This window comes from Grammomys surdaster, unplaced genomic scaffold (assembly GCF_004785775.1).
Source record: "Grammomys surdaster isolate TR1022 unplaced genomic scaffold, NIH_TR_1.0 810, whole genome shotgun sequence".
NCBI lineage: Eukaryota > Metazoa > Chordata > Mammalia > Rodentia > Muridae > Grammomys > Grammomys surdaster.
In genome coordinates, this window is record NW_021605229.1 from 1,049,157 (window position 1) to 1,069,897 (window position 20,741).

Sequence of the window (20,741 nt, forward strand, 5' to 3'; positions counted from 1 at the left end):
TTTTGTCAGAATGCCAAAGGTCCCTTTCTGCACCCACAGCCTCTTGGGAGTTCTTCACTTCCAGGCCTCTTGCCAGCTCTGCCTTTCAAGTCTATCACACTATCAGCGTGTGGATGCTAACATGCAATGGCAAACCCCGTGACTCCTTCTGATACAAGCACCGCCCTTCCCTCTGTAACCTCATCACCACACCACCTCCACAGCATCCAAGTGTCCATTCCTGCCTACAGAGTCTGCTTGTTTCTGCCCTCTGCAGGCCACCGCCACCAGAGCTTCCATGGCCCTCCTCTGGTCTCCCACCAGCACCTCTGACAGGGCACAGTATGTCCATTTCTGGGCCCAGTACCTACCTTCCTTGCCTGAGCCCAAATGAGCTTCCCAGAGTGCAAACCTGCTTCTACCCTAAGCTCATAGCTCAGTGTTCCCTGTGGCTGTTGTTGAGGACATGGTCGTGAAGCAGGTCTCAACGGCTCCCTCAGTAGCCTGGCTCTTCCTTGTTCCGCTCCTCTCTCACCCCAGCTCTCTTAGCGACAGCACAAGCCCACACACTGTCCTTCCTCTCACCAGCCTCTTCTGTCATCTCTGTTGTAGTGGGCAAGTGGGCACATGTTGTAGTGGTCCCAGGTGGGATGGACACCCACAGGGAATCACTGTTTCATATTAACAGCTTCATCTTTCTTAATAGTTTAAAGCATAAACAGAAAACGGAAGGACCCTCCATTTCCCCTCCCTTCTCTCTCTAAATCTGATGATGTATGTTCTACTCCTGATGAACCAGCTTGCATGTTTCTGTTAAAGTTCATTGTCTATTATAGAAGTCATATTTTGTGTAGCACATGATGCATATTGCCATGTGTCTTAGTTAGGGTTTTATTGTGAAGAGACACTATGACCTTGGCAAGTCTTTATAAAGGCAAACATTTAACTGGGTCTGGCTTACAGTTCAGAGGTTTAGTCCACAATCATTATGGCAGGAAGCATGGCAGCACACTAGCAGAGATGGTGCTGGAGAGACAGCTAAGAGTTCTATATCTGGAACCAAAGGCAGCAGGAAGTGACAGTGACACCCTGGCCAAGCTTGAACTTCTGAATCCTCAAAGCCAGCACCTAGTGATGTACTTCTGCCAACAAAGCCACACCTACTCCAACAAGACCATAGATCCTAATAGTGTTTGCTACTCTCTATGGGCCTATGGGGGCCATTTTTATTCAAGCCACTGCACCATGTGTCCATCATCACATCCAGAAGCAGTTCTATTGTTCCAGAAGTCTTCTGTGTCCATTTGACTCATCCCCACACACCCCACCCCAATCTCAGAAACTAGCAACTAGTTTTACTTTTTTTTTGGAATGTAACATGACATTGTGCAGTGTGGAGTCTTGATAGATGTTGTCTTTTGCATTCAAGGGTCCCATGTCTTTTCCTGCCTAGATAGTTTGTTGTTTGTTTGTAAAGATGTGGGTTTTCTATGTAGCCCTGGTCGAGATTGGACTTGCTATGTTGATCAGACTGATCTTGAACTCACCGAGATCTGCCTCTCCCCCTCCCAAGTTCTGGGATTAAAGGTATGTACCATCAAACCTGGCTTAATAGCCAGGAACTTATCTCAGTGCCTTGGAAGAACTTGTTTTCCCAGAGGTCCAGCCTCTCTCCATTCAGAACCTTATTTTACACCTGAGTTGCCTTTCGTTTGGAAAGAAAGGATTTCTCTGCCCCTGGAAAACCCCTGTATTTGGGAACAGGGAGAATATGGAAGCTGGAAGTTCTTCTAGTTTTTCTGGGCAATACACTAAAAGAAGAGAAACGGGGACCCAGAGCTGGGTGTGTACATGCTGAGTAGTGGCAGGAGGACGGACAGCAAGGTTTGTGCAGCAGTCAGTGAGTGCCAGCCCTGAGTGTTTCCACTCAGGAGCCTTGCTACGTGGGCCCTTTATGTTCAGGAAAGTCACCACAAAGGGTGACTTGGGGTGTGCTGAGCCTTTTCTTGGGCACAAAAATCGGGTTCTTGAAAACCTCTGGTTACATCCTTGTCAGTTGATGATTATGTAACCTTGCTGGCGTCGTGTTATATGGATTTCTTGAACTATCTTCCTAAGAAGGTGTTTAGGAGCCTGGGCATGATAGATGTCCCTGACCCATCAAATAGTGAGGCCGCCACCACCACCACCACCAATAATAGCACAATAATGTGAAAACTGGGGCACTGAGTGGGGCCCAGAAGGAAAATTTGTTTGCAACATGAACTGAAATAAGTCAGCCTCACTCTCTGGATCTCAGCTAGGATGGTAGGCTTGAGGCTCACCAAAACTCTGACCCTGAACTTGCATGACCTGGGAAGTGCTATAAGGATTGACTGGTTTGTAGCATCTTCAAGCCCACCTGTTAGTAATGAGGGTGGTTTCAGTGTTTTTCCATTTAGTCCCCTTAACAGCTCTGTAAGGTAGGAACCGATGTCATGTTCACATTTGTTTGTTTGTTTTGGAGACAGGGGCTCAGTATGTAGCTCTGCCTGTCCCTCACACTCACTATGTCGACCAGGCTGACTTGAATCCACAGAGATCCACTGCCTCTGCCCCTCAAGTGCTGGGTTTAAAGGCTTGCGCCATTATGCCCTCCTTATTTCCACATCTGAAGCCAATTTGTGGTGATTTATGCCAAATCCAGAGGCTACAGGGGTGGGGGCAAGATTCCAACCCACGGCTTCTATCCAGAGCCTAGGCCCTTACTCATTGCATTATCCCCCGCAGTGATCTAATAAATGTTGTGGAGCATTGTTCAGAAGACAGGTTTGGCTTCTAGGGTACAAAGAAGCAATAAAACCTATACATCAGCCTTTTGTTTAGTTGGTTGTATGGGTTTTTGAGAGGGTTTCTCTGTGTAGCCCTGGCTGTCCTAGAACTCACTTTGTAGACCAGGCTAACCTCAAACTCAAGAGATCCACCTGCCTCTGCCTCTTGAGTGCTGATACCAAATGTATGTGCCATCACCTCTAGCTCAGCCGTTATTTTGTTTTTAAGATTTATGCTCTATATAATAATATAAATGAGTGTGTTATATATTAATAAATAAGTGTATTTATTTATTATGCTTTGTTTGCATGTATGCCTGCATGACAAAAGAAGGCATCAGATCCCTTTATAGATGGTTGTGAGCCACCATGTGGTTGCTGGGAATCAAACTCGGGACCTCTTTTAGAGCATCCAGTACTCTTAATCTCTCTCTAAGCCATCTCTCCAGCCCTCGGTCCTTGCTTTTAATAGTTGCATTTTATTCTGTATAGTTAAATTTGTCAGGAAATTTACACTTCAAGACATGTGTCTTGTCCAGGGTCTCTATTCTACATAAGGTCTTACTGAGCCTTAGAAATAACAGAAGGGCTAGAGAGAGGGGCTCAGTGGTTAAGAGTACTTGCTGCTTTTCCAGAGGATTCACAGTTTCCCAGCACCCACATAGCAGCTCACAACCTTCCCTAATTCCAGTTCCAGGGAATCCGATGCCTTCTTCTGATATCTGTGGGCAGTGCATCAATATGGTACACAGACACACAGGCAAGTAAAACATCCATACAAATAAACTTTTTAAAAAATGACAGACAGGGGGTCACATATATCAAATCAGAACACTAAGAGGTTAAGTCTCAGGCAAAACTGGGTTACTAAATGGCTTTTTCTCTGTAACACATTCTAGGATCCAGTTTATTCTTGTTATTATAATTAACACTCTATCATTTGTACAAATTAATAGGTTTCACTGTGAGATTTCCACATAAGTATATTTCACCAGCGTTCTTGAACTGCCACTAATTATTTCAAGTACATACTGACTCCTTGAAATAGGGGTTTCAACTATATTGTGAGCGCTGGAAATTTCATATATATTGGAAAACAGAATTTTCATAACTACTGGTATCAGATTTTTTAATATAGAAGAGTTATTATACTTCAAAAGGAAAATGTATAGATATATTAAAAACAATTTTATTGTACATTCGTTATCATCTTTGTGATCTTTCAAAGGGCAAAGGGGCAGGGCTTTCGTACTTTCGCTCGTTCAGGTCCAACTCCCTGAGAATGCTGGAGCAGTTTCATCAGTACAAGATCCCCTTCTCTGGAGTTCCTGTAATGACTGTTTTTCGAGACGCAGTATGTTAGACAATTAACCCTTTTTTTCTTGATCCAATATTAAGGAGGAAGCTGTTAGTGAAGTAGTTAAAATAAAGGACATTTCATTACCATCTCTCCAACCCAAAACAATCGAGGCAGGACCTATCACTCAGTGACTGGAGAGCCCTGCAGCTGGACATTGCTTCTCTGCACCAGGACGGACAGACAGCTCTAACTCTGCGTCCCTCCCTGCTGCCAGGGTGACCGATCTTGAGGATAAGAAAAGCAACTCACCAGCCCTCTACCGGCACCAGTGGGCGCGCCGGAAGTGACGTAGCAGACCTGCCCCAGCAGCGCTAGAGCGAGAAGTTGCGCATGCTCGAAGGAAGCGGAAGTTCGGATTTCCGGCTGGCGCGTGAAGGTACGGATTCCTGGCTTCCGGGTGGGCGTGTGGGGCCGTGGAGCTAGTGGCCGGCGGCGCAGCCGGAGGATAGGGCCATGGAGAAGCTACGGCGTGTCCTGAGCGGCCAGGACGACGAGGAGCAAGGCCTGACGGCGCAGGTAACGTCCCCGGCCGCGGCGACAATGGGGAGGGGGCGGAAACCGCTGTGGGGGAGTCGGCCCCGGGTGTCGGGGCTGTCTAGTTCCAGCTGCTTCCCTGTGGCCTTTCTCGGGGTCCTCCCCTTCTGCACCCATGTTCCGTGGTCCCTGCAGCGAGCTCTGAGGTTCAGGCCTCGGGGCCGGGCTGCCTGTGGCCAGCTCAGGCATTCCAGGTCTTGTGAGACCTGGGCGAGAGACTGGAGAGAGAGCACAGACGTGAAGCTACGCCGTGCCAAAGGTTGCCTGTGAAGTCAACCCTCCTTAGCGATGCGTACTTTTTATTAACAGAGCCCTTGCTGTTTGCATGTGACCCAGACATGAGACTTGATAAAGACTTACTTCCTCCAGTAAGAATTTAAAATAGGCAAACAGGAACTGCTTTGTGTTTTGCATGCTAGCACATTTTGGTGTGTCTTGGCACAGATATGGACTTGGATTTGTATTACATGAAGAAGTTTTGTTTGTTCCTTTTTCGTTTCTGACTTCTTTGTTGGCGGGACTGAGGTAGCCTGTGTTGAGACAAGTGAAATCTATATCGTGTCTTGTGTTTTGTCTGTTTGTTCTTTTTGGTTTTGTTGTGAGACAAGGTCTCACTGTGTAGCCCTAGCTAGCCTGGAACTACAAAGGGTCTCCTGCGTCTCAGCCTCTTGAGAACTGAAATCTGTATTGTAATTGTAGTACAAAAGCCTATACATAGTAACCTCAGAAATGGCAGTATATATGGCTTATCCAAGCTGCTTGACAACTGTTTCATGCTCCACTCTTTGTTCTAGACCTGTGCTGTAGCTATGACTGTGTGTAGCCATTTAAATTTAAACAGATTAAAATTTAGAATTTATTTCCTTAGTGTTACATCCCATTTTTAAGCGGTCAGTAGCATGTGGTCAGTGGCTACTGTTCAGACATTACGCCTAAGGAATGATTCCACCGCCAGAGTATTGTCAGGCATTGCTCTTGTAAATCCTGGGGACAAAGAAGTGATCTTGTTCCTTGCAGCTGTTTCTGGAGGAGAGAAAATTGTGTAGAGAAGAGTTCACTCAAAGGTCAAAGGCTCTGGTGGTGATAGACTGTTAAGTGTTAAGTGTTGTCCAACAGATCTTCAGGTCCCAACATTGTTGTCACTGTCGATGGAATAACAGTGACTGATAGAGGCCTCTGGTGTACAAAATTTACATCTCAGACAAGGATACTGTTACAGTGTTGGTGGAAAGTGCCGTGGAACAGGTAAAGAGGGTTGGGAAGCTTAGGGTTGCCATAGTGCATAGGGTAGTCAGCCTCTCAGGTAGGGTGGTCTATCGTGAAGAGCTTCCCACCAGGAGTGGCAGGAGTGGCTGTGTGTGTGCTAGGCTAGTGACTGGAACAGAGGGAGAGGGACACAGGTAGGAGACGAAGGCAGGCAGGCAAGGGGTGGAAGATTCTTCATCCCATTGCATCTCCCAGGCTGTGGAGAGGGTTCTGATTGACTGTGAGTGTATTAGCCACTTTGCCGTCATTGACCACAGTACCTGGCAGAAACGACTTAAGGACAGGGAAGGTATGTTGTGGTTCCCAGTTTCAGAGCTTTAGTCTATCATGATGGGGAAGGTATGGTGGACAGTTCAGTTCTTGGATAGATACGAGAGGGGATTTGCTTCACAGCTCCAGGAAGGAGAGAAAGCAGAAGTCAACCCTAGTGACTTGTACCAAGTAGGCCTTAGCATCTCAAATTTCTAGAACCTCTCAAAGTAGTTCCACCCCTGAGAAGAGGGCATGAGAACCCAAACCTGTTCCTGGGGAAAACTCAGCTATGTTGATCCAGAACTCCAATTTTCTTTAATTTTTAGGATTTATTTTTATCTCATATGTATAAAAATTTTGCTCTCCAAGGATGAGAGGTGTGACAGTGATGAGGGACAGGAGTACAGTGTCATGGTGGCCTTGAAAGTAGTAGGTGTCTGGGGAAGAACATGGGCCTAGAGAGAAGAGTGCTTAGCCCACTGCTTGTCCTGCAGGTTGTGGGAAGAACAAATACCCCTGGGGAGGGTATACCACAAGATGAGAGATGCTTACAAGATGGTGAGGACCAGAAAATTTGGGTGGCGTTCAGAGTGTTCTGCAATTGTAGATGCCCAGATTTAGCAGGGCAGCGGGGTGTCCTGAGTGGTGACTTTTTTCTTTTCTTTTTTCTTCCTTCCTTCCTTCCTTCCTTCCTTCCTTCCTTCCTTTATTTCTTTCTTTTTTTTTTAAACTGATTTTCTTTTTTTTTTTTAACTTGTTTACTCTTTTTTTACCCCTTTCCTTTTCCTGCTCGCTCCAGCCCTGCTCACTCTGGCCCTGCTCAATCCCGCCCAAAGGTTTTTATTTATTTATTATATGTAAATACACTGTAGCTGTCTTCAGACACCCCATAAGAGGGCATCAGATCTCATTATGAATGGTTGTTAGCTACCATGTGGTTGCTGGGATTTGAACTCATGACCTCCAGAAGAGCAGTCAGTGATCTTAACCCCTGAGCCATCTCACCAGCCCAAGTGGTGACTTCTTGTACTGCACGATGGAATAGTTCCTCTAAGTAGATGGTTGCCAGGATTCCGAGTTAGACAAGGGTATCAGGCACCCTGGAATTTGAGCTACTCCATCCTGCTGCTGAGAGGCTTGAGGCCCAGGATTGACTAGAAGCTAGGGTTCTGGGCCTTCCTTAGGAGGTGTCTAGGACATCTTCCTAGAGGGAAAGGCCTGAAGGAGGCCTCAGAGAAGCCCATCCTGCTCTCCCACTGTGTGTCTAGAGTTAAACCCAGGTTAGCTTCGCAGACCTGCATGTACCTGGCTCCTCCTCCACCTGCCAAGACCCAACTGTGTTTCAGGTGTCTCAGCTTCCTTATCTGAGTCCTTTCTTATCTGTACAACTTGGCAGGCTTGTAGCAAAGTCATTCTTTCTGGAATGCTCCAACCTGGCTCTTCTAGTGGAGTCATTATTGAATGTCTTCAGAAAGACTAGGCCTGTTCCTAGCTACCCACCTATTTGCTCTGGCAGCTGTTCTCTCCCTTGACTGCCCTCCCCAATTGCGTGTAAGACCTGTCTGTCCTGTGACCTGTCATTGAAGCCTAACAAGTCTCTGCCATGAACTGTGTGTTTGTAGACTTTGACCAGAACTCAAAGACTGGGTAGCTTGGAAACCACAGAAGTTTATTTTTTACTATTCCAGAGGCTGACAGTCCCAAGATCATAGTCTCAGCGGAATTTGTGTCTCCCAAGGGCCACTTTCTGGCTCATGGATGTACCATTCCAGTTTCAGTGGAGGGGGTGTGGGAATTCCCTGGGAAAGAAAACTAATCCCACTCCCAAAGCTTCTGTTCCTATGTCCTGCGTGTCCCTGAGGCTCCATGTTCTAGTACTAGCTTCTGAAAGGTTAGGATTTGAGGGAACACTTATGTGCATATCTTAGCACAGCACAGCAGATGAGTCATTTGTTTGTGGATGACTAGTCCGTGTTAACAAAGGAAACTGCCATGTTACACCTTCGACTTCTCCACATGGAAGATGGTAATAGAAGCCCCTGTTATATAAGTGAAGCAGTGGCTCTCTCAGAAGATTGAATATGACCTGCCAAGGTATCGTGAAACATTTAGTCACTGTGATGGTTTATATATGCTCGGCTCACGGAGTGGCACTGTTAAAGGGTGTGGCTTTGTTGGAGTAGGTGGGTGTCACTGTGGGAGTGGGCTATGAGACCTTCATCCTAGCTGCCTGGAAGCCAGTATTCTGCTAGCAGCCTTTGGGTGAAGATGTAGGACTCTCAGCTCCTTCTGCACCATCCCTGCCTGGATACTGGCATGTTCTTGCCTTGATGATAACAGACTGAATCTCTGAACCAGCCCCAATTAAACGTTGTCCTTGTGAGGTCCCTTGGTCATAGTGTCTGGTCACAGAAGTAAAACCCTAAGACTTTTTTTTTTTTTTTTTTTTTTTATCATAAAAATCCAAAAATTTGTGTGGTCTCTGAGTTGAATCTTCTATATGATATTGAGCTGCCTATTGTCTGGGGCCTCCACATAGCTGCAGGATTAGGACAGTCACAGAAAAAGACCAAGCATTTAAGGTTAGAGAGTCAAGCCTCTCAGGCCCATCTTTAGGGATAGGGTACACTCTGTGAAAATGAAAGGTCACAGCCAGTGACGGTCTTCAGGTCAGGCCTGCAGCTCCCTTCAGAGCCTATGGTGCTCCAGGCCCATGTGGAATGGCAGCTTCCCAGGAGGCTGTGTCACTGCTCATGGTCAGGCCCGAACAGGTACATCCAGTGCTCCATTCTGAATGCTCCCCAAATTCATCTGCTAAGGCCTAACTCTCAGCGTGATAGTCTTAAGAGAAGGTGGCTTTAAAAGATACTTCAGGGAGAGCATTTGCCCCTTCTATCATGTGCAGAGGCAGCAGACACTATTCTACTAACACTTGATTTTAGACTCACAGTTTCCAGAATCAGGAGGAGGAAGAGGAGGGAGAAGAGGTGGTGACGGTAGTTGAGGTGGAGGATGTTAATAAAGGCCCCTGTTGTATAAGCCAGTATATAACAGGTGATATGATGGTCTGGCGGTGATGTGTTTTGTTACAGCATCTGGCATACTGGTTTGTTTGTTTTTTAGACACGGTGTCTATGTGGCTGGCTTGGAACTCACAAGTTCCTCTTACCTCTGTCTCCCAAGGGCTGGGATTAAAGACAGGCACCATCATGCCTGATCAGCATATAGTGTTTGTTTGTAACCAGGAGCAGAGCCTCTCACCTAGCTCTTAGAAGCACATAGTTGCTCTCAGTATCAGGGAGTGGCTGACTGACTGGCTGGCTGGGTGTAGAGGCTGGAGGGAGACATCTTTTTGGATTTTGTTTCAAGGTAGTTCCTGCAGCAGACGTGAGGGATGGGCCCCTAAAACAGGTAGGCAAGTGTGTACCTCCCTGAGACAGATAGGAGGAGTCCCTTCCTGGGAGCCACTCTTGTAAGTGGGTGTCTTAGGTACTTTCCTGTTGCTGTGATAAGACATCATGACCAAGGCAGCTTACAGAAGAGGTTATTTGAGGCTTAGAGTTGTGGGATGTGAGTGACCATCATGGTAGGGAGCGTGACACCAGGTAGGTGAGCATGGCTCTGGAGCAGTAGCTGAGAGCTCACATCTTGAGATACAACATGAGGCAGAGAGCTAACTGGGAAGGGCATTGGCCTTCAAAACCTCAAAGTCCACCCCACCCCAGTGACACACCTCTTTTAGCAAGGCCATGAACCTTAATCCTGCCCTAACAGTTCCAACAACTGGGGACCAAACACTCATAATAAGTGAGCAGATGGAGACTGCTGTGGGAGCTACGAGCTCTGACTGCCGCCTCCAGTTTTCTCTGCTGTCAGTAGGTGGAGTTGTCTGTCCAGAGAAGAGCACTGAAGCAGAACTAGGAGGCTTGAGGTAGTTCTTGTAAGGGATCAGGTTGGGGGTGGGGAGATCGAAAATAGGCTTGACCAAGAGTGATGCTCCACTAATGCTGCTGAAATGAGGAGAAGCTGAGGGCCTGCGAAGGGGCCTGTGAGGCAGGCGAGGGAGCAGCTCCTAGGGCATTGGTTATTTTTTAAGACTAATTTCCTTTTGTGTTTATGACTGTTTTGTCTACATGTATGTATGTGCACCATATGCATAGCTGATGTCCACTGAGGCCAGAAAACAGCATGGGATACCCTGGAACTTGAATTGGGAATGGTTGTGACTGCCATATGGGGGCTGGGAGTTGAACCCAGGTCCAATGTATCTGAAAGTACTCTTAGCTCCTGACCCCCACCCAGCGGCCTAGACTGGGGTTTTTTGAACAAGATTTCAGAGACAGAGGAGTTGCAGGGAAGAAGAAGTAGGTCAGTGGGTGAGTTGAGAGAGAAAAGCCACTGGAGATGGGTTGAAGAACAGAGCGAATGGGCTGTCCATGTTGAATATGGAAAACAGGCAAGATCTACCAGGTGGGTAGGATTGGCCTTGTGGCCAGGAGACCTGAGGGAGAGGACAACGAAAGCTGGTGGGGACAGCTGGGGGTCACAGTGGCCCTTTACCTCATGAACCCTAGGAGGAGAGAGGGCAAGCAGGCGTGCTGCCCAGAATAGCCGTGAGGAGCAGGTCCTTCAGCCTCTGCTGATCATTGATCTCTTTATGTGCCAGCCATTTGGGGAGAGAAATGGAGGGAATGTAGACATTAGGGCTTTTGCTAATTAGAAGGCACAGCAAGTGTTCTGGAGGACTGGACTCTGGGCTCTGTGGCTGTAACTCTCCCTGACTTGTAGGTGGTATGGCCCTGGGCCTTAGCCTGTCATCAGGTACAGGTGCAAAGCTGGGGTCACTGTGTGGTGTGTCCATTCATTCTCACTGCCTGTATGGCCGAGGAGTTAGTCAGTGGTTCATCTTTCAGTCCTGATTCCTTGCGGTGTCTTCTCAGTGGCCTCCTGGTCAAAGACTTTACTGTGTCATGAGATGGCAAGAAGTCCTGAAGCTGGAAAGTGAAAATTGAATGCATGTGTGACATGTACGCATGTATGACAGAGCATGATGATCTAATGTGTGTGACAACAGGTTGTTAAGTGATGTACACATTTGGGGTGCTTTATTCTGTGACTAAAATACATGTAGTATGTAAATCCCTGGTAAGAAGGGGCTTTGGGTGTCTGTAGCCTGTTCACCCAATTAACAACCACATGTCCAGTTAGGCTGCAGCAGGTGGCATTGCTGGAGTCAGGGTGTCTAGATTAAATTGCAGAGATACTAAGGTACATTCAACGCTGTGTGTTGTGCTGACGGAGCACTTACTTTTCTCTGCCTTTCATGCTGCGTAAGGATCCCGGGTGATCTGCTGAGGTAAGGAGTGGAGACCACGGGGATTGCGAGCTGATGCCCACAAATTCCTATGTGATTTCACCACTGAAAATGTCCTGAGCCGCTGGTCTTACTCTTCTTACGTGTATATGGTAGTGCCCAGTAGAAATGTAAATCTTGGGATAGAAATTCTTGTAAATTTCTAGTTCTAGCTTTGAACTTGCTGTATAGTTGAAGCTAGGTTTGAACTCCTAATCCTCCTGCCTCTATTTCCCCAAGTATTGGGATTACAGGTATGCACTACCATGCTTGGCTAAATTTCTAGTTTCAAGGGCCCCAGAAGCCAGCTCACTCCTTAGGCTAGACATCCATTGCAATATGGTTCACTGAGGACCCAGGCTCATCTCTGGGTGAAGCACACCCTTGCTGGGTGCCTTCCATTTCTCTCTCCAGTTCCCCCTGCTTCCTTAAAGGTTTCTACTGAGATCATCCTTGTCTCACTCCTCAGGACTGGCAGAAGTTGACAGGTGTAGGATGAGGCTATGTGCAGGCCCAGCCTCCACAGTGTCCAACCTGCAGCCCACCTGGCTTTATCCCAGTTTAAAGGTGGATGTATCTCTACCGTTGTGTTGTTCTGCCTAGATGAACATGCATGTGCTGCACCCAACCGGGAAGGACCTTATGAGACCTAAAACGCACTGTGATCATACCTCCCAGGTCGTTTCCCGGCATCAGCTGATGTCATTGTCCTTATAACCACAGAAGTGACAGTATCATAGAGTCAGGTCCATGTTAACAGTGAATGCTGCCAGGCATGGTGGCACACACCTTTAATCCCTGCACATGGGAGGCATGTCTATATGAGTTCAAGGTCAACCTGGTCTATGTGATGAGTTCTAGGACAGCCAGAGATATGAAGAGAATCCCTGTCTTCAAAAGACAAAGAAGCTTGCTCAATGCAGTGTAGAGTCAGACTTATACATGCTGATCTAACTTTCTAACTGCCCCTCTTTTCTAAGGTCCTGGATGCCTCGTCCCTGAGTTTCAACACCAGGTTGAAGTGGTTTGTCATATGCTTTGTTGCTGGCATTTTCTTTTCAATCCTTGTAAGTTAAGGCATTGTCTTTTTTAATAGTCTTATATTGTTCTACATGAATAATTTAACTTAGAATCAACCGAAGTAGCCTGCTTTATCTAAATGTTAGATTATTTTGATAGAACAGTGACCTTAAATAAATGTGTAGGGATTGATTAAAAATAAACAGAAATTATTGTTATGATAATTTGGAGAAAATGTTAAAATTGTATTTGGAACACCAATTTTTCTTGAAAACTAGACAATCAATAATTTAGATGTGTTTTAGTAAGCCTGTTTTAACTTGGCATTCAGTTGAATTCTTAGTCTCAGACAAGTGTAGCGACGTTTCTGCTAGAGCACATTAGTATACACTGATACAGGAGACTGTATTGCCATAGTTGAAGTTAAGCATTATTGTATAGTACTTAGTATCAACCACTGTACTAGAACTTTCTAATTCTGGGCTCTGAAGACCATATTGTTATCTAACTAACTATAATTTCTACTTTAGGGAACTGGGTTGCTATGGCTTCCCAATGGCATGAAACTCTTTGCAGTATTTTACACCCTTGGAAACCTTGCTGCATTGGCCAGGTGTGTATATACTTTGGCTTTTTAAAATGCCTTGTTTGCTGTTGGTACCAGATTTTCTTTCTAATAAGTCTTTGTAAGTACCATGTTTTTGTTGATTGTTTATGTCAATTCTGCAGCAACATTTATGTTCATTCTGTAATACTGCTATTGTATGACTGAGTACTGGGGATATTGAGTGGCCAGCAGTGCATTTGGGGAGCACAGCTCCAGAGCCCAGCTGTGTAGTTGCTACCCTTCAGTCCTGGCTCTTGTGGAGTGAAGGCTGTGTGATGCAGGGCTCACACAGGAAGCTAGGAACAGAGGTGACAGTGTGGGCACAGTGCAGAGAACTGAAGCCAGTGAGCAGCAGGGACTGGAGCTGTCGGTGTCCTCTGAGAGAGACCATTGCTGTGGGGATGAGTAGAGCATCCAGGCCACTTGGGATGCTTTAACAACAGGCTTCTGAAGGCTGGGAGTCCAAGATTGGTGCCTCAGTTGTCTGCTCAGAGCTGCACTCTGTATCCCTGAGGGGTTACATGCACTCCCATGTTTGGAGGGTCACCTTGGGGCCTTGCTTCCACCCATGTGGGGACAGGAGGCAGTCTGTGGCCTCGTCACCCTTCATGCCATCAATATCATGTTAAGACCATAGCATGTCTTGAAGTGTCCTTTCAGAGGTAAGGGGAAAAACAAGCATGGTGGACATGCATATATAATACCTGTTTTCTGGAGGGAAAAACAGAACTGTCACAAAGTCTAGGCTAGCCTGGGCTAGCAGCAAGACTGTGTGTCAAAATGACAACAAAATGAAAGTAACTGCCCAGTACTCAGAAGGTGAGGCAGGAGGATTGCGAGTTATGGCCAGCCTGGGCTATATAGAAAGACCATGTCTCAAAGGAGCAACAACAAACTAAATAAGGGGGGAAGGTCCCAGTACAGAAGAGTGAGGTGTTTAAGGCTAGCCTAGGCTTTGTCCTAAACAGCAACAAAGACAACAGATCCACAGACAAGTAAAGCAAGAAATAAAACAACTCACACAGTTTATTTTATAGCAATTTTATTTCTGCATAGCCAGACAAAATAGTAGAGCCATCTTTTACTTTGTTTCAAATAGTACATGCTTTTTAATGGGACCCGTGAAGCAACTGAAGAAAATGTTTGAGACAACAAGATTGCTGGCAACAGTTATTATGCTTGTAAGTAATGTTAATTTTATAAACTTATTAATGTCTTCTGCATTATTGCTGTGAGAGAGAGGGAGCGAGAGAGAGAGCGTGTGTGTGTGTGTGTGTGTGTGTGTGTGTGTGTGTGTGTGTGTGTGTGAAGTAACAGGAAGAGTTTGGCTTATACAGCATTATCTAATATGATTGGCTGGGTGGAACATGCTTCCTGTTTCATGTGCATTGTATAGCTGAAGTAGTTATAAAAATCAGCTGTCATATTTCATTTTTAAGCCCTACACATGTTGGGATGTCTGTTCCTCGGGGGGGTGGGGGGGGAGGGGAGAGGTACCATACTTGTAAATTCATAGGAATCTTCTCAGGGAGAACTGGAATTGTAACTTGTGTGGTTTCTGTCTTCTGCTATTTGCTGACTTGACCCTTGTTCTGGGGCAGCTTCTCAGCTTTAAGTTGAGTCCCTTTGTGTAACAGGCTCTCACCATGGCTGTCACTCAGTGCTCTGAGTTACTGCAGTTGTCACCCAGTGCTGGTTGTTGAGCCACACTTTGCAGGAGAATGTTGAACATGAGTTAAGTTGCTGCACACACAGATTCTGCCTCACAGTAATGATGAAGACAACTGCCGCCCCAGTGCAGATGAAGCAGTGTGCAGGTGCTCTCTGTTAGAGAGGAAAGCTGAGCCTTAGACATCCCCTCCCCTCCAAGCACACTCTGTCCCCTGAGCTTTCGAGGGTCAGACTGGAGTCACATCAGGCCTTCCAGGCTTAGACTCCCACTTCTGTTCTTCCTAGCCTGTCCAGGTGACATGGGTATGCTGCGAGCTCATGCAGTCTGCTGTGTGAAGCATTGTCCAGTGCTGTAAAATGAACATGGTGGAGCATGCTGACACTAACGGCAGTGCCGTTGCCACTGTCTGATAGTACAACATCAACAACATCAACAAGGCACAGGAGTGGCCTCTTGCTGCTCTAGACTTCATTTTCCAGTCTTTTACTTGAGCAGCACATTAGTTAGGGCTTCAGTTTGCTGGGACAGCGGGGATTGCTTCTGCAGGCTTTAAGGGGACAGCAGAGTCCACTGTCTCACTTCTTTATTCTGTTGCATGCTATCCAAGCAGATGAATGCAGAGGTTTGTGCATTTTTGTTGGCCCTTGAAGAACTTCGAGTTCCTCATGAACTCTTTCCTTCCCTATAGTTGTGCCTGGTGTTTACCCTGTGTGCTGCTCTGTGGGTAAGTTATGTCAGCCGTGCTGGCTGTCTGCTCACTGTCCCACTCAACCATTGTCCTAGAGCAGAGCAGAGGCCAGTTTCATGAAGCCCTCAAGAGAGTCAGTGTCCCTGAAACAGATGTAAAGTGGAGTCTGCTGTCTATAACCTACACAGAGGTGGTTGTTAAGCACAACCTGTGAGCACACACATGCTGAGACTGGTTGCTGTTCTGACAGCATCCTAGACTGGGCCTGTGTCCTCTGCTTTGCCTGCTACAGACTCTCTGTGTGCCATGGGGGAAGCAACAGTGTGAAAAGCTCCCAGAGAAGGGCAGTCCAGAGAAAAAAACAAATCAACAAATAGATTAAAAAGAATCTCCATCAGGACCACATGTGGTGGTGATGCCTTTAATCAGCATCCTGGAGATTGAGGTCAGCCTGCTCTACATAGTAACTTCCAGGTCAGCTAAGGGCTCCCTGTGTGTGTGGTTGTGCCATAGTGCACATAAGGAAGTCAGGACAAAACTGGCAAGAGCCAGTTTTCTCCTTCCACAGTGTGGGTGCCGGGTTGTCAGCCTTGGCAGACAATGGCTTTACCCACTAATCCATCCTGTCTCCTCCTCTCCTTTAAGGGTTGGGGCTAGGCAGGTAGCTCAGTGGTAGAAAGCATTTGTCCACCTGGAGACAAGTCCTGGTTTTGATCCTCAACACCTGCCCACCTTCTTCCCCCAAAAGATTAGGAATTCTCAAGTCAGTTATCTTAGAGCACGGTGGGAACTTTATATTACCTCAGAAAACTGCGATAGTATAATTGTCCTTTTAAAAAAGAAACAAAATCTCTGGGTGATGGTTGCACAAGCCTTTAATCCCAGCACTGAGGAGGCAGAGGCAGGAGGATCTTTCTGAGTTTGATGCCAAAGTGAGTGCCAGGACAGCCAGAACTACACAGAGAAATCCTGTCTGAAAAAAAGAAGCAAAGCCAAAAACCTCAAGAAGCCAGCCATGATAGTGCATGCTATAATCCCAGTATGTAGGAGATTGAGGCAGGAGGATTGCAGTAGGTTCAAGGCCAGTCTGGGCTGTATAGCAAAACATCTCCAAAGAACAGAATGTAGGGAGTGCAAGTAGTTCTGTGGAGCTTTACGGGGTTTTAAGTGCTGATTCTAGGAAAGGTTACACACATCACTTGTAGCATCAGGGTTACATGACACCTGGAAGAGTTCTATTTCCAGCCTTTGCATAACTGGAACAGTCACTTGTGCTGTGTACTTTATAGTATTTAAGATAATATAGGTGGCATTGGAAAGGAAATGTATTTTCATGGGTGATATTTAAAGTTTTACAATATATAGAGATAAAATTGAATAAACAAACAGGATATCCATTTCAAAGTGAAGAATCGAACCTGATTTATAATGCTACTTTTTAAAACCCTAAATGTGTTGTTTGTTGCTAGTGGCGGAAGAAGGGGCTGGCCTTACTATTCTGTATATTGCAGTTCTTGTCGATGACCTGGTAAGTCTCTTTGTATACCAGTTATAGAATAAAAAACTGTCTAGGATGTTTCCAGCATCATTTAGATTCTAGAGAGCCCTTGAAAAGGGGAGCAGGGGCCTATGCCTGTGAGCCAGACTCCTGCAAAGTCAGGTGGAGTGAGGCCCTTTCTGAACAGTGCCTCCCTGGTACTTGTAGAGAGAGCTGTGGTATCAGGGTGCACTGGCTATGGGGGCAGGCTACCGTGGGAAGAGAACATATCAGAAATGTAGACAAAGCCACCTGAACTCTCACAAGAGGAAGCTCACAGGGTGCAGCCACGGGTGTCAGGCACCCCAGGCATTCCCTCCACTGTTGCTGTGTGCCGTCTTTCCAGTGCCACATCCTCAGAGCCCCATGTGACTCACTCTGCCTCCACTCACCTGCCTGGAAAACCCCAGCCAGCCACTTCTCACCCTGCTCCCTGTTAGACTACAGAACACGTTTTCCTTGCCTTTCTCAATTTCGTTATTTGTGTCTTCCCCATTGTTGTCACCCAGCTGGGCTCAGCTCCTCTTCTGGGTTTTTCTACCTTTCCACTGACAGATATATACCACACCAGTGTATTCCAGACTCACTGTGTAAGGTTACTTGACTCATTGGAATGCAAAGAATTTAGGCTAAATCACATAGGCTACTCTCTTACATTTTGCTTTCCTTTAATGTATTCCGGTTGGCTTTTCTCCAGAAAGTTGTCACCATACTTAGTAATGGTAGCTTTTGCTGGAAAGATAAGAGAGTAACTTCTGCAAAAAGCCTCAGCATCAGCATCAGAGTCGCTGAAGTTTACTGAACACATTGTCAGTTGTATCTGTAGCTTAGTGACAGAGGACCTGGGGTCCATCCCCAGCACAGCAAAGTCTACAGGTTGCTTATGAGGCAGTCTGGTGACTCGGAGCTGTAGGTCTCGGAGGGTCGGAATCTTCCACAAGTTCCTAATCAATGCTATTGCCCGAGATGGAGTCACAGTTTGAGAACCACTGGCCTGTGTTCTGCTGCTGAGGTGGCTACAGTAGATGTGTCCAGTGGGAATAGGAGGACTTGGTGCAGAGAAAGTGTCAACATGTGCGACTCTCTTTTGCAGGTATAGTCTGTCCTACATCCCGTATGCAAGGTGAGCACTGAATCTCCTGTACTCCTGAACATGAGCTTAAATCATCTTCACATTGGGAACAGCTAAAAAGCTTGGCTTATGAACTGCCCTCAGGTGAATGACCACCGTGCTGCACGTAGCAGCTGGAGCTGCACTGCTCCTGCCCTGCTGTGTGAACACTAACAGGGACTGGAAAAGGAATCTGGATCTTTCTGTTCAGTACCCAAGAGGCAGCGACTCCAGCAAGAGTGATTCTATTTTGGAAAGTAGTAAGGGAAGTTAGGGTTAGGGAGTCAAGGTGTACATTAATGTTCTTAGCCAGCAGAAAGCTCACTCTTTGCAGGTTGGGGGCCAGGGGTGGTAGCAGCCAGTGTAGTCTACCATGCTGTTTCTTTGTGCTTCTAGAGGAATGTGATGATTTAGTTGTAGAAGAAAAACATGCATTAATTCCAACCTTAAACCTGATAGATTAAAAAAAAAAAGAAAAGAAAACCTGTTCTGGTGAAGTAGGGCTTTGTCTCTCTGGAATTTGGAGACACTTTACATATTTAAAAGATAGCAGAATTATATACCTAATGTGAACAGTGGAAGACATTGTTTTTATTCCATCTCTTATTGTGAGTGATTATTTTTGACAAACACATAAAAGAAAAAGCAAAGCAATGTTGAGCTGTAGGCAGGTGCCCTGGAGGAGTGCAGAGGCTCATGTGGAACAAAAGCGAGAGACACTGTCCCTTCACATCCAAGCCAGGGCTCTGCGGGCTGGCAGCGCAGCTGCTGGAAGGTGACCATGTGCCCCAGAAGTCAAGGCTTCTGGATGGAGAGTGCCAGGCAACATGCAGAATACATTCCAAATGTTATTAGTGGGTATTTTGAACAGCAAGTTTTCTGTTTTGGTTTGGTTTTGTTTTTAATTTAAGCATATTATATAATGGTTCAGACACTTAGAAAACATGGAAGCTGAATCACATCATTTTGGGAATTTTTAGGATGCAGTAATGAGATTCAGTCTGCTTCCTGGACTCTGGAGCAAGTGGCTTTGTTTGCACTTTGCCACCATGATGTCCTGCCTCTCTCTGGCCAGATCCCAACTGGAGACGACCAGGACACAGACTGAGTCCACACAGGAGAGAACACAAGTGAAGCTTGCCGCCCAGAAATGGGTTTATCTGGCTCATGCTTCCAGGTCACAGTCTGTCACTGACAGAAGCAGGAACCATGGAGGATCACTGTTTGCTGCCTTTCTCCGTGACTTAGGTGTGGCCAGCTCTGCCGTAAGGCTCAGGAGCACTTCCTGGGGACTGGCACTGTCCACAGTGGGCTGAGCACGCCTGCCCACAGGCCAGTCCCATCCATCAACCCCTCAACTGAGATTCCTTCTCAGGAAATTCTTTAAGCCTAATAGGATAGTGTCATCTCCAGCTTAACCTGTTTTCCTGCAAGCAGCAGGATTCTGTTCTATCTGTGGCTGACTAAAACCCCATTGTAGGGGCTGGAGAGATGGCTCAGGAATGCTTGCTGCTATTCTGGAGGACCAAAACCACCCACGTCAGGTGGCTTATCCTTCTGTATTTCCAGCCTCAACTCCTAGAGGTCCATTTGCCTTTTCTGGACTCCACAGGCACCCACATTCATGGCAGACACACAGACATATACAACATACATAAAAATAAATGTTTTAAAAAGACCAACACATGTTCTTCATCCATTCATACCCACCATTGGCCGTGTAGGCTGATTCCATTAACTTGACTGTTGTGACCATTACATGGGTATGCAAGTTAAAAAAACACAAAAACATTCTTATAAAAACTTAACTCCAAGATTATCTTGTTTTTGAGAGTCATTTTATTAAAAATCAGGGTTATGTGCTAGTAAAAATTCCTGTGGCAAATATGATTTCAAAAGTTAGCAAGAAAACTTCAAAAGCACTTGGAGGTATTGCTAGTGAATCTCAGCCAAGCCTCGGTTCCTTGGAAGGTGCTGCAGAGTGCAGCCCTGCTTGGAAGTTGCTAGTGTGTGGTGGGGCTCTGCTGGTGCTCCTGCACACTGCGGCTTCAGAGCCCTTTCTCCTTCCCTCCCTCAGGGACGCGGTGCTCAAGTGTTGTTCCTCGCTCTTCAGTTAAAGTCGCGTCTGCCCAGGAGTGCCTGGGAACAGTCCTGACGCTGTGCCTGCTCCAGTGGTCACTCCAGAACGGCAGCAGCCTCAGCCCGTGCCGTGGACTGCTGAACCTCACTGTGTTCACTCTGTTCCTGCCTGTTAACCTCTGCTTCCACAGACAAGGAGCTCATAATCATTGCCACTTGTAAATAATTTGTACTCAGTTTTTAATCTTTACAAACAGCTTTCAGAATGTGAATATTTAAGGTATAAACCTGTGTTGTAAGATATATCCAGCTTATTTGGCTTTTTAAATGCTCTACAACTTTAAAGGATTTTTTAACTTTAAAAATGTGAAACTTTATATACTTTAAGCTTAAAACTACTTATTACGTGTAATAAAAAGTAATATATGTATCTTTACAGTTTTGAAATAAACCACTTTTGGAAATGTAACCTT

At 46.2% G+C, this 20,741-nt stretch overlaps 1 protein-coding gene and 1 long non-coding RNA gene across 2 annotated transcripts; one reads left to right on the forward strand and one right to left on the reverse strand.

Annotated features, from left to right (window-relative positions):
* Nucleotides 1–3,962: 3,962 nt before the first annotated feature.
* Nucleotides 3,963–4,352, reverse strand: LOC114634006. Its single transcript, XR_003713272.1, has 2 exons — nucleotides 4,234–4,352; nucleotides 3,963–4,126 (listed from the first exon to the last, which is right to left on the reverse strand). It is a non-coding gene; the product is annotated as an uncharacterized LOC114634006 (long non-coding RNA).
* Nucleotides 4,353–4,482: 130 nt separating this feature from the next.
* Nucleotides 4,483–20,737, forward strand: Sft2d1 (SFT2 domain containing 1). The gene is made up of 8 exons (XM_028782630.1): nucleotides 4,483–4,665; nucleotides 12,535–12,621; nucleotides 13,105–13,187; nucleotides 14,281–14,362; nucleotides 15,542–15,577; nucleotides 17,011–17,069; nucleotides 18,172–18,201; nucleotides 20,267–20,737. The coding sequence occupies exons 1-8, from the start codon at nucleotides 4,603–4,605 to the stop codon at nucleotides 20,304–20,306; spliced, it is 480 nt and encodes a 159-aa protein (XP_028638463.1). The 5' UTR covers nucleotides 4,483–4,602; the 3' UTR covers nucleotides 20,307–20,737.
* The last annotated feature ends 4 nt before the right edge of the window (nucleotides 20,738–20,741 follow it).